The 16,948-nt window shown below is 41.1% G+C and overlaps 2 protein-coding genes across 2 annotated transcripts; both read left to right on the top strand.

Annotated features, from left to right (window-relative positions):
- Positions 1-981: 981 nt before the first annotated feature.
- On the top strand, positions 982-10,050 carry shisa4 (shisa family member 4). The gene is made up of 6 exons (XM_051414409.1): positions 982-1,101; positions 1,240-1,335; positions 4,226-4,403; positions 5,896-6,032; positions 6,126-6,317; positions 7,328-10,050. The coding sequence occupies exons 2-6, from the start codon at positions 1,248-1,250 to the stop codon at positions 7,366-7,368; spliced, it is 636 nt and encodes a 211-aa protein (XP_051270369.1). The 5' UTR covers positions 982-1,101; positions 1,240-1,247; the 3' UTR covers positions 7,369-10,050.
- Positions 10,051-11,276: 1,226 nt separating this feature from the next.
- Positions 11,277-16,061, top strand: lmod1b (leiomodin 1b (smooth muscle)). Its single transcript, XM_051414385.1, has 3 exons — positions 11,277-11,888; positions 13,045-14,814; positions 14,898-16,061. The coding sequence occupies exons 1-3, from the start codon at positions 11,601-11,603 to the stop codon at positions 14,922-14,924; spliced, it is 2,085 nt and encodes a 694-aa protein (XP_051270345.1). The 5' UTR covers positions 11,277-11,600; the 3' UTR covers positions 14,925-16,061.
- The last annotated feature ends 887 nt before the right edge of the window (positions 16,062-16,948 follow it).

Here is a 16,948-nt window from a genome sequence, read left to right on the forward strand (position 1 = left end):
GTGCATGGTAGAATCCAGACGATGGCAAATCTCTTTCACCAGGGCGGGGCGGAGTGACCTCTCATGGTGCATTCAGTGCTGCTCGTAAATGTCAGCTGCTATGAAGTAATGGAGTGAGTTTCTAACCGATAACCACCCCGATTTTAATTACTAACAACCGTGTTACACCTAAATCTGTTGTTTAATATATGTATGTAAAGTGTAAGTATGCAGGTTATTTTTAAAAATAAAAAATACACTTATATACATACACACAAGAATAAAAGTTTTATTAAAGTACATAAGTATTATTTTTGTAAAATATACTTTAAAGTAGGCTATTAAAAGTAAAAACAACTTACTATAGAGAATTGCCCATTTCATGGTGTTGTATAGGATTATTATCACTAATGCTTTAACACAGTCGCTCTCATCCTGGGGGTCACCGAAGCTTAACTAAACTAAATAAAAGTGTTATTTATAAAGTTTCTGTTGTTATTTAAGATCTAAACTTTAACTTTAAAGAGCTGAACACTAGGTATATTTACAGGGTCTTCACTCTCTGATAAACAGCCTCATCCTGCATTAGAAAACTAAGCACACAGATAATAGTACCAGGGAGAAGAAAACAATATTTATCAAGAAAGAAGCCTATTAAGTATGTATGATAGTTAAAAAATAAAATAAAAACATAATACAGACCGAGAATTGTGTAAAACTTTACTAAAAAATACCAGAAAAACTAATTTCTGATGCAGTTGTTTTGTTCACTGTTTGGGTTCATTGTACAGTTCTGCACTTATATTGTTAAACATTGAATATAATGTGAAATATCAATAACATATGCCACTTAGTCAGGGGTAGGCATATAAAATAAAAAAAGTACAATAAGTATTATAAGATAACTATGGTGTTCAAACTGTTGCGTTCTCGGTCCCCGCAGCTCGTCTATTGTGAACCGATGGAGATCATTTCCGACGTTTCCGGCAGCACTTGAACGCATCATCCTCCTCGTCCCGGTTGAACGGCGTCACAGCAGCCGCGATGTGTCATTTCGACGGATAAACTACCGACCGACAAAGCCGTCCCGTCTCCCTGCTGCCTGCCCGCCGCCGAGCCCGGGTAATGCGTGAGGACGCCCGCTAGTCCGACTACTTTCTTTGTTACGTTTACACCGATGAAAAGGCGGACTCCTCTTTAAAAAAAAAAATAAGAAAAAGAAAGAAAACCTCGCTTGTTTTGTTTTTTTTTTTTCCCAAGGAATCGGGATGAGGGAGATGATCTCTCCGACGGGCAACATGTCTGTCATCGCGCTGACTTTGGCGCTGCTCACCGTCGTCCTCTGCACTTCTCCGGGTAAGATTATATGGCTCTCCATCCAGGCCGCGCGCCGCTGTAGCTAACGGGTTTTTCATTTAAAAATAAATAAATAAAAATAACGGTTAGCGTTCTCTTCTTATACATCCACGGTCTAACGGCTGTGCGCGTGGCCGCTTGTGTGTTCCAACCGTTACACCTGACCATCGGCCGGTCATCACGAGCTCCTGCTGTTTACCTCGGTGTTTGTTTTCAGGCCTGGAGAACCGTTACTGGACACAGTTTTAATGTCCGACCGCTTCTTTCTTTTCTTTTTTTTTTAGCGTTTGTTCAGTCTAATGTGAACTAGTCTCACCGGTTTCTGTGTGTTTGTTTACATTGTTGTGTTTGACGTTAGGTTTTTGTTTAAATAGGATGAGTAGGTTTGTTAGCGGTGGTGTCAACCTGCGGGGATCGGGACCTCCACTAGGGGTCGCCAAAGCTTCACCGGGTGTAGTGAAAGCCTTCTTGATTTTAATGGGTGTAAGAAAACTTGAAAAATGTACATATTATGCCTTTATCTCAGCATTTGAAACACTGAATTTGTCCAAAAAAAGAAGCCTATTAAGTATGTTTGACTATGCCAGTTATTAACTTGTTCTGAGGTAGAAAACATGGCAGTCCAACATGGAAGGCAACCCGTGGTGTCTGTAGATTAAAAATGTCTCAATCTAAGCTCACGAAGACACAATAATTCTCATAATGTGGTGATTATACACTAATGAAAACATACCTATTAATATTATATTCAGTTTCTGCCAATAGATCCTCCTACATTAATAGGATATCATTTAACGTTACATTAGCCTGGCAGTGAGCTTCTCAGTTAAATGTACTATTTATTTTGGGGTTTTTAACATATATCTAGCAATGCAAAAAGGTATTTATTATCCAACACAGTAGGTAGTTTACAGCTAAGTTACAGCTTAGTTTATATAATTAGAGACATATCAGTCAAACTTTATTTGTACAACACAGTTTATACAGGTCGTTGCCATTCAGAGTGATCTACATGTGACTTGTTGTCGTTATCCTGCTTTTATTTAACTTTTCAATAAGCTAAATATCCTCTCCGGAACATGTGTTAAGAGACATATGAAAATATGCTGAAACAATATTGTGTGTGACGTGTTCAAGATGTCTCATACTTCACTGTTCATTCGCAGTGTTTGTGCACTTGAAGCTTCACACTTGTATAAGTTGCAGACGGGACCAGGGTTGACTCCTAAACTATTTGTGATGGCACAGATCATGCTCGTAGGCCCCGGCCCTTAAAAAAAAAAATCAGCGCACAGAGAAACTTTCCACACATCGTCCTGCACAATGAAGATCATCCAACTGTAGGAACAACAACAAGAAGTGTGTATTTCTGAGTGGAGAGGGACTTCACAAAGGTAGCATTGTGTGCATACAGTCGTGTAAACAACCAAATAATACTAATAGTACACAGAATAATGGATGTAGTAATACCAAGGTTCATATCAAATGGCAGAATAAGTATTCTCTGTGCCAGCACTCAAAGGTCAGCATCCAAAATTAGTCTAAACTGCTCCAGGAGCCAAGTCTGTGATAGACCTTGGCTCAACACTGTACTGCAGAGATCCTCTAATGGAGTTTCCATCAGTTTAATACACTTCGAAAAATCCTCAGCCCGACATGGAAGAGCAGGATACATGTGGTGTTTACGTACAGTATTTGTATTGTCAAAGGTACTGTATGTGTCAGTGGTTGTGACACATTTGGCTGTTGTGACAGGGCTGTAATTTAGTGAGCCGTAAATTCTACGTTGTGAAAAAACATAATCACACCAGCTCCTCGCAACCTGATTTAGTACTTACTGTGTATTTATTCTTCTGAAAGACAGTATACCTTATGATGTCTCCCAAGAGACCACAGAACTATAACACCACAGATCATCACGTCATGTCTCCACTTTTGTTTGAAAATAGTTGATCATGTGTTAAAGTGTTGATTAGATTGTCCTTTTACTGTCAGTGGCAAAAAACAAACAACATTTTAATTCATCTAGGGAACTGTTGCGTCTGTAAATCATTTTATGAGCTCGGTCTAGACCTGCTCTATAAGAAAAGTGTCCTGAGATAACTTTAGATCAGTTTGATTCTGCACTATACAAATAAACCAGCTGCAACAATTAGTTAAGCTATATAAAAGTAATCCCCAACTAGATAACTGGAAGTTGTGCAAATTTTGGTAATTTTTCAAGCAACATTGATATGTACGGGTTCTCAAATAGAAATAATAATATTAATAATAATAGAATTAGAAATCAAATGAGAATGAGGCTGCTTTGCCTTCTCTAACATTATAGTAAATTAATTATTTTGTTGAAATTCAGATATTTGGGTTACTATTGGACTGATATTAATATCAGATTGGTGCATCCTTGTTTTAAGAGATTAGTTGAGTATTAGGGCGAAAAAAGACCAATTGAATGGAAATAATCCTTAGTTTTAGTCCTAGAATTAATAAATATACTTTATATTTCAGACGCACAAGTCCCTTTAAATCTCCCGAGTACCTTACTTGAGCCTTAATCAGTTTTCAACCTCTGCTACGAGGAGCCATTGAATAATGCATTCTGACTGTGTTTGGCCTGACTAAAGAAAGATGCAAAGAAAGAAGAACCAATACATGTTCAAAATACATATTTAAACTCTCCAGAAGGCAGAACAAAGCGATATCTGACTTTTTTTTAAAACTGTGTCATTTAGCAGAAACGACAGCACGTCTGTAAAAACCGAGATCGTAAGAAGGGAATTCTTTTAGAGAACAAACTGTCGGGCCTGCTGCTTCCTTCTTTTCTTTTCCCCCTTTATCTTCCCTGTAGCGTCAATCCCGCCTCACACTTTGTATTATATTTGTGTTGCAGTCAGTGGGAATGAGGACTGTCTGTGGTACGTGGATAAAAACGGCACCTGGCACAATGGCTTCGACTGCCCTCTCATCACCTTCTGCTGTGGGAACTGCCACCGGCGCTACTGCTGCCTGGACGCCTTCAAGATGATCACAGAGAGGGAGCAGAAACGCTGCATGCTCTTCCAGTTCAGGTGGGGTTCGGCGGCAGCAACAGGATTTTAATTTAATTACTTATTTATTAAATTTACTCGACACCGAGAGTCAGTGTTTGTGTTTACTATTCAAGGCTATCGCTGCAGGATTGCGTATCCTTCGTTGCCTGAAGGCAGACAGATACTTTCACGTCCCGCTTGAGGAAATTTGTTGCCACAGTCTGCACAAAAAAATCCAATCCCTGGTAGATGCTTCCTCAAATATCTATGAGGAGGAGATAAGGAAGTTGCATGCAATGTCTCTTAAGTCACTATCTATCGCAGAACGAGGTAACATAATGGTGATCGAGCCTGTGACCCACTGATCAAAGCCCTCGCATTTGTAGTTTTACAAACTATGGGTCCGTGTGGACCCGTAAAAAAGTGCTGGATTAACTGCCAATGCAATTCCAGCATTTTTTTGGGACAGTGGATCAGTTCGAAATATTGTAGGGAGTAATAAAACAGGAAAGGGCAGTCGTAGTGAGCGGTTAGATAAAGAGCTACAGGCAATAGGCTGAGCAACTGCGACTTCTCAGCCAGGTCCCCGGCTCCTTTCTCTGCGCCCTCCCCTTCGCAGACTCATGCAGCATAAAATCAGATCACGGTTGTTCACAGAACGATGGACCTCCCTGACTTCTTCATTTGGCTGCACCGTAAACAAATATCACCACTTGCTCTTATTTTGTAGTAATTTCTGACAGAGTTGGAGGAGAGTGTTGCTGCTCTTACCACCAGTAACCACAGGTGTCGCAACCAGGATGGAGATCTTACAAACATACAACACTAAAATTGCACTTGAAGTGAAGGAATCTGGTGATGGGTTGAAGTACCTTATTATGTACAGATCTTCATTCTGTCAGCAATTTCTAAAAGTCTAGACACCCTTAAACAGGCCTGTTCCCATGTCCATTTGGCTCCATTTGACTTAATGTCCCTACTTTGGTCCCCGCAGTGTAATATGTTCTCATTAGTCGTTCTATTACATCAGCTACCTGCACTATCAGTGGTGTTTAATGCCCTGTCCCCCGTGAGGGATCGTGATAATGCTGGAATAAGCAAGCTTGTACCTAAGAGACTGCAACATGGCAGTTTTCCTCCACAGCGCTGGAAACCATCCATCACGATCCAGTAGTGAGCAGACAACCTGCAGCTTATTAAGCCCGATAGGAGATCAGATCAGTGGGTGGCGGAGGCTGAGCTGTAATGGAGGGCTTTGTTGCTCTACTGAGACTATGAGACGGTGGAATCTGGCGGAGAGACTGAGAGACTCAGGGTTGTACGTCATTAACTTCAGATGTGAATTCAGGGTCAGTCTGTGGCAAACTGTGTTTTGAAAAGCTTCACATCACAGCCATCTCCGCTTTAATCCTCTCCGTAGTGAGCCGCAATGAGCGAGATAGAGGGGCAGGAAACAACGTGAGGCTGGATGATCAAAGTAAGAAAGAAAATCCTTTGTAACTTAAGTACTCTTCTTTTTTTCTCTTCTCAGCCCCACCACTTTGGCTGGCATCGCCTCCTCCATCCTCCTGTTTGTGGCCATCATCGCGACCATGGTCTGCTGCTTCATGTGCTCCTGCTGTTACCTCTACCAGAGAAGGCAGCAGAGGGGTAGGACACCTTACGATGGTGAGATCCTCTGCTCTTTACGTCCATGCTTGTGCAGACAACCATAAGGTTATAGTTTTCCTTTACATCAGTCTGTACTTTTTCAACCCACAGCCCAGCAGATCCCCATGTCCAACTACCCAGTGGAGCCTATGTATGACGCTTATGGAAAACCACTGGGACCTTCTGAGTATCCACATGGGGGTTATCCAATGGCGCCCCAGTACCCTGGCATGCCTCCACAGTACCCGATGATGCAGCCTGGACCTTATCCACCACACCTGATGGATCCTGCGTACAGCCAGGGTAAGAGTAGCATTAGGTCTCCACATGTTCATCATCCGTTGTTCTTTCGCTCTGACAAAAAAAATGAGTCTAAAATATATTTTTAAAACGTTAAATGAATGCAAACAAATAATGTGCTAATATAGTGGTTTTCAAACTGACGTCTGGTGACCAACAGGGGTCCTTGAGTATGTTATAGGGGGTCCCTCTTTTTGAAAGTTTGAACTACAAGAGATGAAACAGCGTTCGCTCTTTTTATTGATTGTAATTTATAGTGATACAGTTGGATCAATGATTGACTATGAAGGCATATTATCTTCAAACCTAAAAATAAAAACATTGCTAAGAGGGGATTCCTCAAGACAAGATCCTCTAAAATTAGAGTTCCATAGTCTAATGTGCATTTATTGTGGGGGTCCTTGAATGAAAACGTCTGCAAGCTGAATAAAGATAGTGTTGCTGGTTTTAGGTCATTTGAACAAGATATTTTAACATCCACTAACTAGATTGCTATGAAAACTGTGGGAGGTATTTATGGTCCACAGGATGTGTGGGTGACCCCCCGATCTCTCGAGCAGCACTAACATCAGGCCACAATCTTCACACGAAACACAAGAAACTAATTGGCAAATTGCTACAAGATTTACTGATCATATTCACGCTCCCTCATACTGTCCTTTTGCACCAGCGCCAGTTGAAAAGGTGAACTTTGATGCATGATATCTATATTTAGAGGGCAGAATTGCCATAAAATGTGGTGCAATTTTCACATTTCCTGCTTCCAAGGGCATAAACCTTTTTTAATTCTAATGACTCCATGCATGGTCTCTCCTCTAGTGCCATCTTAAGGACACATTTTACATTTTTAGTCGCTGTAGGGATGTCAGTGTCAGTCACTTTGGTCAACTATTGGTGAATTTGAAGATGAACCCTACTGAAGTTGGTGATTGTAATTGATTCTTAATGTAATCGTGATAGTATATAAATAAAGATCTGACTTTCTTTCATGTTTCCACCTCCTTATTTTTCAGCCCCTCCACCTTACTCTCCACCTCAGTATCCTGGTCATTGATGGGGCTCGTCTACGCACACACACACACACACAGACAGACAGACAGACAGACAGTGGGAAACAACCGCAGCTGAAAGAAAAATGACTGTTTCAAAAGGAGAAGGCAGCAACGCTCTCTCACACACTCAAACAGACACACATACACTCAAACACTACAGCTTGACTAGCAGTGGTTTGCCTGTTTTAAAGAGAACAGGAGGCACTTTAAGGTTTTTTTTTTGTTTGTTTGTTTGTTTATTTACAACATTGTCCTACTTTTCTGAAGTATTTACGTAAGTGAAATTGTGTTCTGCAACATGGCGCCTGATTGCTCCCGGCGGGTTTTCGCAGAGGGCGTCACACCATCCCCCAAAAGTGAGGAGGTCATACGGCTGAACTCTGCACTGCCCCCTCCTGCTCTGACACCCTCACCTCAATGACAGGTTGTCACTTAACGACAGGGCTCATTACCTAACGGGAGAGGGGGCCAGGAGGGATTTACATAAATGATAATGCTCTCCCTCTTCTTGGTATTTAAGGGGGGGTGAAATGCTTTTACTTCTTCCCTTTTAGTAAAATTTGAATGAATTGATACCTGCCTAAGTCTACATTCCACGTCATCTTGGTCTTTCTCCAAATGTGATCATGATGTCTTTATCTCTGTATTTGATGGTTTGGGGGCTTTTTTTTTGTTTTGTAATGTAGTATCGGGTAAAAAAACAAACAAATCGCATGTTTGATTAAAGAGGTGACACTTGTGGCTCAAAGGCAGTGCAGTACTCTCTTAAATGTTCTCAGATGGCCTAATGGATTTTAAGGTTCTCCTAATTCTGTGTGAGAAGCTTTTAGTCACCTGTTAGTTTGTCTTCTTTTTGTTTTTGTGTCTGACTCGACTAATTTACTTCATGGTAGTGTATTAGCTGCACCATTGTGATGTAACATCTCAACATCAGCATGCTACCCCAAGTCAAAGTCATCTGTCCTCTAATGCTTCTTTTCTGGTTTTAAATGAATTAGAAAATGAGTCTTTAGATTAAACCCATAATGCCAGTTAGGATGTTTTACAGTGAAAATTCATGTTAACTGTTTATTTTTGTTTTTCCTTGTAACATATCAGGTCAGGGGAGTTGCAGGTCATGCTGCTTGATTAAAACAAAATGTCCTGCCTTACAATAATTAACCACGAGAAGAAGAAAAAAAGAGATTAACTATTTAAATACATATTTTGTAAATCTGTTCTTCAGCTAAATATTTTATGATATTGTAACAAGTTATTTTAGACCTAATGTATTGTTATTGTAACATACGATATGACGTTTGAGCATTTTGGCATCTTTCCATTGGGTATTTATTATTATTATTATTATTATTATTATTATTATTGCAGTTACCTTTTACTGTGAATGGGTTCTCACTTTTTGGACAAGCTGCAAAGCCAAAAATCACTACTGTTGACCTCCGCTCCCATAGTTCAACATTTTGGGGGATGTTCTGATTTGCTGTCCTGCCTGTAGTTACGATGAGAATGTCGGTACCAATCTCATGTCTGTAAGGTAACTATGTCGCTAGCTAAGCTGCAGCCGTTCAGCGTAGCTTAGCAACCGACTGAGATAATGGGGAAACAGCTTGCCTGGCTGCATCTAAAGGCGACAAAAAGCTCTATAAAGCAATTATTGTTTGTTTGTTTAATCCCCATAGAAACCTAAATGTCAAACAATTTGCTGTTTTATGGGATGTTATATGGCAGAAGAGTCTATTTCTTTGCTGAGAGCGGACGTCTGTACATCTGTATACATCCACATGATAATTAATGGGCTTTTGGGGGCGCTGGTAGGGGGATTTTGTCCCCTTTGGACCGGGCCAGGCCAGCTGTTTTGAGACTTTGTGCTACACTGAGCTAACTGGCTGTGGCTGGACCAGTTAGCTAACATACATCTAGTTTACCCCCCCTGATGTGAGTGGTATCAATCTCCTCATTTGGTATTAACTTGACAAGAAAGCAGATAGTCTACGCCTGGTGTATTTCCTAAAATGTCAAACTGTTCCTTTAAATTCCCACCCTCAGATTTGGGCTCCAGTGAGGTCACGGCCTGTAACGTGTAATTAATCTGTGCTCCTTGTAAAAAAAAAAAAAATCTATGAACTGTAGAACATGATGTCTCAAGCATGTGTTGTACAGTTTGCTGTTTGACGATTGATAGCTGATGGCCAGATTATCTTGATTCAGGTGGAATTTCTCTCAAACTTAAAGTCAAATGAAACACATTAAAAAGAGAAGCCTGGCCAAACTTCTCCTTAAGACTCAATGCTGTATCTTGTCTCAGTGTTTAAACCACGCAATGAATCAGACAAGACCCATTACTGCTCGTTTACAGCATGAAAGGTTTCCTATGACGGCGACGTCCACGTGTACAGATTATCTGAGACTTTTGAAAAGCACAAAGAGAACACTGGACTTTTCTTTGTAAGATGCTTTCATATGTAGTTTGACATAACATTTGCTCAATGATGTTTCTGTTTATTTGTGCTTCTAAAACCAACTCCATGAGTGTGTTTAATGAAAGTGACATCTGTTACGGCAAAATAACTCGGTGGCTTTTTTTGTCTGTCGTCATATGGATGGTACGACATTGTAATATAAAGTTAGTGGAAAGTTTTTATTTCTATTAACATAAAATTTAACTTTGGAATGTAAAATACAAATGTCTGCTGTGTCTTTTTGTCTCCAGGAAATATAATCAGTAAGGGTTTTCATCATTTTGACCACTAGATGTCCATATTAACCTCCAAACTGTATTAAATCTGTCGCACTGTCACCTCAAGGAACTAATACAAAGGTAATGTTTGTCCCTGAAAACACAGATTGTTGTTATAAAAGGTTATTTTTAAGTTGCATATTTGCACTCAAACAGGTTATTATTAGTTATATTATAGTTTACCTTACAACTGTGACATGCATGTTATATTTGTATACAGCCCACATGCATATCAGGACAATATACGTTTAGCATTTTAATACTTTTTAGACTTAGATATTTATTTTTCTAATGCAAATTTTTACCCTTTCTCTGCTTTTTCTTTTTTATGTATTTATTTTGTTGAAATTTTATTGTGGTCTGTAAATAATTTCAAAATCAATATTAACAATAGGGATAAAAGAAAACAGTAGAGAATAATGCAACAGATTTCTTTCTACACTAGCTTTTTATTATAGACTGTATAATAAATAACAATTTCCATAAAACATTTGACATCAAAAGTAGCCTCATAAAAGAATTAAACTATCCTTTGTACAATAATGTCAACATGTTATTCTGATCACACATTTAAATCTTTGTCCATTCAATTATTTTAAAACATTTCTTTTTCTTGTGCTGCAGATTTTCAGTTCCTCACTAAAACTGTAGAGAATATTCTTCTCATGTTATATTGACTTTATTTTATTTTAAACAACTTTTGAATACTTTAAAGTAGGAATTAGTATTTAACTTAATACATACATGTTTTGAAATCTACCAAGTTTCTGAATTGTATTGCAGCAGGAGGCTTAGCACAGCCTCAAGACTACGTCACCCTACAGTTCACTGCACTTATTTATTGACCATGTGAATCGAACACATACTTCATCTGTTTCCCCCTAAATCACAGGCCTGCTGGTGTTATATGGAGCTCCTGTAGACAAAACAATATTTTTAACTTTTCAACTAATAAGAAAAGCTCCTAAAAGAAACACGTGTCAGAACTACTCAACCGTTAAAATTAGAGTCATTACTAAACAAAAAATTCATGAACTGGTCTCAGTATAAACATGAATTGTGTAATAGGAAGTCTGTGTAACTCTGCTCTGACATCTCTGTAAACTTCAGCCCTTCCCATTACCTTTAAAGGAGTGTATACCCTGAACTAAATATGGACATGCACTTTCACAGGATTTCGAAGAATGTCCCAGCCTCACAGTCCACTTTGATGATGCGAGGCTCTTGCAGTTCATCACTGGTACCCCTCACTGCAGGACTGCGAGTCCAGCCTCTTTCCCCCAGGATTGATGCCTCTGGTGGCTTTTTGGTGAGCGGGACGTGACGGGACAGCAGGACAACATCTTTGGCCGATGGGAATACTCAGCTGCTCACCATAGGAGAGAAATCACACAAAAATCAGATTTTGAATAAAGGGATTTACTGTACTAACATCAGCCCCGCTAAAGAAACCAGATTTCTCTGATTGTCTCCACGGGCGTAGCTTTTTAGGCAACCATGTCCAGGAGAAAAGTGAGAGGCCTGACCCGTACGGGACGCCAGGTCAGCGAGGACCCTGACCTGGACAACCTGCTGTCCACCCTCTCCCCCGAGGAGGTGGAGGAGCTGGAGAAGGACATGATGAAAGTGCCAGACATCAAGCCAGAGGATGGGAAGATCATCGTCCATGGGGAGAGCCAACCTGGGCAGCCACCTACGAGTAACAACGTCCGAGACGCTAAACAGGACAGCAAACGGGAGGGTGATCCTAAAGGGAGGCTCAGTCAGAGGGAACAGTCATTTGAGGTTTGTGAATGCATGACTTGATTCCTTATTTGGTATAGTAACATGTTGGGTTTTTAAGTGTTTAAGTGTGATCTACATATTCTTTAAGATCCTTTAGTCTCTTAAAATGTTTGTATTTGAGCCCCTAACAGCAGTTTTTAATAAAAAATATCACCTCCAGATGGGTGACCTTTATAAGAGTTTATTAAATTAAACAACTGTTTGTACTTATGACTGATAGATTACAGCATTATGTAACATCCACTGCCCCAGAGGTATTCTAATGATAGCTTTCATGTGCTCGAAGCAAACCACCAACTGGACCCCATGCACCCTGAGTCCATCAGCTCATAAATAGTGTAGAGTTGGCTTCTGTGCCAGGAAAAACATTGTTTTCCCCTCAGAGACTTGCTTACATCCACTTCACATTCTCAATCATCTTCTCACAAGCGGTGAAGTAGTCTCAGAAAAACACCAAACTATTTATTTTATTTCTTTGACATGCTCTAAAACATTTTTCGAGCCCTCCCCGGTTGAGTGTTGGGGAGCCAGATTTCTTGCAGTTTGTGTGTTTAAAGCCGAGGCACTTCAGTCGATGGAGCGGCGGCCCTGCAGAGCATCTTAATCCCGGGGCCTGATGGAATTCCTTGGTTGATTGCTCCTACACTCACTGCCTTTTAAGGATACATCTGCCAGGGCCACGGCCTCACACAGCAAAACAGATGGAGACTCACAAATCAAACACTTTGCAAGCTACTCGCTGCAAATGTATCCCTGCTCTATGAAAAATGGATCCTTGTCCTTTTGCTGACTGTAAACACAAATGCCATATTGTCTCAGGGAGAGTGTGTGTGTGTGTTTACAGTGAGCAGATGGACGAGGAGCTGTTTGAACACAGTATTTGCACGGTTAGGTGTTATATGATACTGTACATGTCATGCATTATGTACTGTACATCTGTACTGTATAGTCAATAAATACTTTAAATTATGAGTATCTATTGTGATTTATTTTGGCACAAAGCCCTACACCCTTTGACACGCTCCTGCACGAGGAAGTTTGATTAAACCCTGTAATTGTTTGTTTTTGGTATTGGCATATATTAAACTGCTTTACTTTCTTACATAACGCTAATATCATTGTCCACATCATACTCCTCATAATTGTCCTCCTGCAGGGTGAGCAAAAGAAGGAGAGCCGGAAGCAGGAATATCTGAGGAAGAGGGGCCTGAGCCAGGAGGGGAACGACGACATGAAAGTAGGGCTACGAAGACAAGCTAGTGTCTCAAGTGAAGGAGATATTAAAGTGGACAACAGAAACAGCAAAGGTCCTGAAAGTTCAAAAGAGGAGCGAAGTCGGCTTTCGAGTAGATACAGGAAGCAGGAAAGCAGAGAGAGTGACGTGAAAGATGAGACCAAAGAGAGAGAGAGACGTGAGGACAATAAGGTAAGAGACAAAAGAGAAACCAGAGAGAGCACGGGTAGCAAAACAAAGGATATGATCTCTAAGTTACAGGAAAAAAAGGATGACAGCAGAGAGGAGAGGAAAGAAGACTTAAGGAGAAAAGATGAAAGCAAAACCAAAGACATTATCTCAAAGCTGCGAGAAAAACACGAAAAGGATGTCGGCAAGGAAAAGGAGAGGAAATCTGAGAGTTTCAGGACGCAAGGACTCGTCTCTAAAATGTTGGAGAAGCAGAGCAAGGCACAGGAGAGCCAGGCTCCGGAGAGTAAACCAGAAGAGAAGAAGCCTAAAGCAGAGGAGAAAAAAGCTGAAGATAGAAACAAGCCTGATGTCAAACTTGAGCGACAACCATCTGAGAGGGGCGAGGTGCAGGTGAAACATGACAAGGCGGAAAAAAGAACAGACAGAGAAGAGCTGGTTAACCACAGTGACCACGTGAAAGAGAAGGAGAAGAAGACTAGCACAGAGAAGAAAGTAGGGGAGACAAAGGAAAAAGAAGATGTTAAAGGAAAAGCTAAAAAAGCTGAAGAAACTGAGAAAGTTGGTAACTGCGTGGCCAAAACCACCCCAAACAGCAAGGGGAAAGAGGAAGAGGAAGAGGATGAAGACTCAAGCATGTTTGATGAACTGATGGAGCAGGTTCGAAGCAACGACCCCTCCCTCGCTGAACTCAACGTCAACAACTCAGAAGTCATCAAGACGAAAACGCTGATTGAGTTTGCGGAGGCTTTGCGCAACAACACCAATGTTAAGAAGTTTGCTTTGGCCAACTGCCGTGCAGACGACCACGTGGCTTACGCCATCGCGGGCACGCTACGCAACAACAAGACTATCACCAGCATCAACCTGGACTCCAACCACCTCACTGGCAAGGGCATCCTGTCTCTGATCCAGGCTCTGCCGCACAACTCCACGCTGACCGAGCTTCGCTTTCAGAACCAGCGACACATCTGTGGCGGGAAGACCGAGATGGAGATGACCAAGATCCTGAAAGAAAACACCACCCTTCTCAAACTGGGCTACCACTTTGAGTTAGCTGGACCCAGAATGACCACAACAAACATACTGAGTCGAAACATGGACCGACAGAGGCAGAAGCGCCTGCAGGAGCAGAAGCAAGCCCAGGCCAACGGGGAGAAGAAGGGAACGCTGGAGGTGCCCAAGATGGGTGGTGGAGGATCTCTGAGAAGCTCACCCAAAGCTTCCCCCAAACCTTCTCCCATACCTTCACCCATGCCATCACCAAAGCTGACTCCTAAAAGAGGAGCCGGTGGAGGTCCGACTCCACCGCCACCTCCACCTCCTCCAGGGGGTGGACCTCCTCCTCCTCCGCCTCCTATGCTGGATGTAGACTCCCTGAGGAACTCTCTGACTCCGGTGTCGCAGAGGAAGCTGGATGGAAAAAGCCCCGGCGGTAGTAAGAACTCAAGGGACCAACTGCTCGCCTCGATCAGAGGAAGCGATCTTAAACAACTCAAGAAGGTACGTAAGATGGGTTTATGGATAGCTTAGCTCAGCCACAATATATTCTCACATACTGACATTTAATTTCTTTCCCCCCACAGGTGCCGGTGCCAAAGTGGCTGCAGTAATATTTCCTGTTGGAATATAAAATGAAAAAGAAGAGAGGGGAGAGAACAGACATCTCACCACAGGTTTTCAAGGAGATAAACTCTATATTCCCAGGGATGCAGTCGAAGAACTGTGCTGTGGGACGGATAGAGAAACATGAGATGGCCCACCGGTTGGATGAATAGCCCTCACTATGAGTTCTCCCCTCAAACACTGGACCAAAAGGACTCTGTGGAGAATGAGTGATGTGGGACTCTCTATTTGCCGACTGCAGAGAGCGCCATGAGTTTTGTGGTTGTTTTGTCTTCAGTTCATATTGACGCTTCGCTGGTTATTTGCACTAGATAATATGAAGCTGATCATATAAACATGTTGGCTTGTGTATGCATCTGAATGTGAGTGTGGTCGGAGTGTGCGAAGAGCATAATAAGAGATTCAAATAACTCTATAAAATTCTAATATACAAAAGTTTATCAGCGATATAGTGGACATTAGTTTGACCATTTATTTATTTGTGGAGTTTGTGGGAATCCATCGTATACTTGTTGTTAAGTTGTAAATCTGTTCAAACTGGGAATTCTGAAATGGTGGAAATATCAGGGAATTAACAAACATGGCGGCCTGACTTAAGAAAATCTGGGTAAGAAAAGAAAAAAAAAAAGGTCAAGGTGGTCTTTGATTGTGTGTCTCATTGCCAAATCTCAAGACATCTCAGGCAGGGTTTAATAGATTGGAAAGCAGCCCAGTGGGATCCTGGTGCATGACGGAAGAGTTTTAGCATGGAAATAATTACATAATGCATTTTTATCAGGAAGTGCAAATGGCTGCCCGTCAGTATCCGATGTTATATTTTGTACAGAATCATTGTAGCCTGGGTGTTTGAATACCTTACATAACTTGTAACGTAATAACATCGACATGTCTTAACCTTAGGGGGGATTTGGAAAACCATTACTGGCTTACGTCAACCCTCCTGTTGATTTAGGCCATACTTTTAAGTGAATGTCATTTTCCAGAGGAATTTAATGTGATGAACAAAAATCTGAGTGGCACTCATATGTGTACTGTGTAACGAAGGACTCTCTGTCATATCTGATTACACATGCCTTTCTTACAGAGCCTGTATGTCTTCAATAAAAGATTCTGGTATGTTTGCATTGACAAGTCACAAGTGTAATGTTATGCCTGGCTGATATCGTTATGTAAAATGAAATATAACTGACTTTTGCAATATGTTTCAGTATGATAAATCAAGGTATGTATGTCTTAATATCTGTTGAGCTGTCATTGATTTCAGCTGGTTTATGATCTACATGAAATCATAGACTGTTAATAATATATTTAGGTATTTCCACTGTGTACATTCCTCTTCCTCTAGCTGTTACTGAGGACATACACAATATCTACAGAGCCATATATAGATATGTGTCCACGACCAACAACCAACCTGCAGTGTAAATTATATATCTAACTACATTTAAAGGATTCACACTCCTCTAGTACTGCGTGTGAACTGAGATACTTAAGTAAATTTGGAGAATTTCAACCACTGCAACAAGATATCAAGAACATTTAGACTTCTGTTACTCTTTACATTAGCTGCGGGGGGAACAGTGGGAGCTGTTGTCTAGTGGCGTCTACCCACCATCATCCTGAGTGTTCAGAGGAGAAAACAGCACCACCAGCAGCAGGCCAGTTTATGTCTGCATCTCTCTGCCTCAGCCTCTGCATCCATGAAATGCCTATATTTGGGCATTTCTCAATGAAAGCTTGCTTTGCGATTCATTCCTTTCTTGTTCCTAATAACGGGCTGCAGGCCAGCGGGCTGTCTCTCGGCTGTAGCTGCTCCCCTGACCAACAGCGCTGATCTCAGATGGAGGAAAAAGAGGAGAAAGAATGAAAATGTTGAGATTACGGATTGTTCTGCACCAACAAACGGGATCTAAGGAGAACTTTATAATCATTTGTATGGAGAAAGTAATTCAGCGGACATTCTGATGTATCCTTGTTTCTTGTTTGTTTTTGACATCGGGTACGCAGTTTA

The sequence above is a fragment of the Dicentrarchus labrax genome, unplaced genomic scaffold (genome assembly GCF_905237075.1).
Source record: "Dicentrarchus labrax unplaced genomic scaffold, dlabrax2021, whole genome shotgun sequence".
NCBI classification, from domain to species: domain Eukaryota; kingdom Metazoa; phylum Chordata; class Actinopteri; family Moronidae; genus Dicentrarchus; species Dicentrarchus labrax.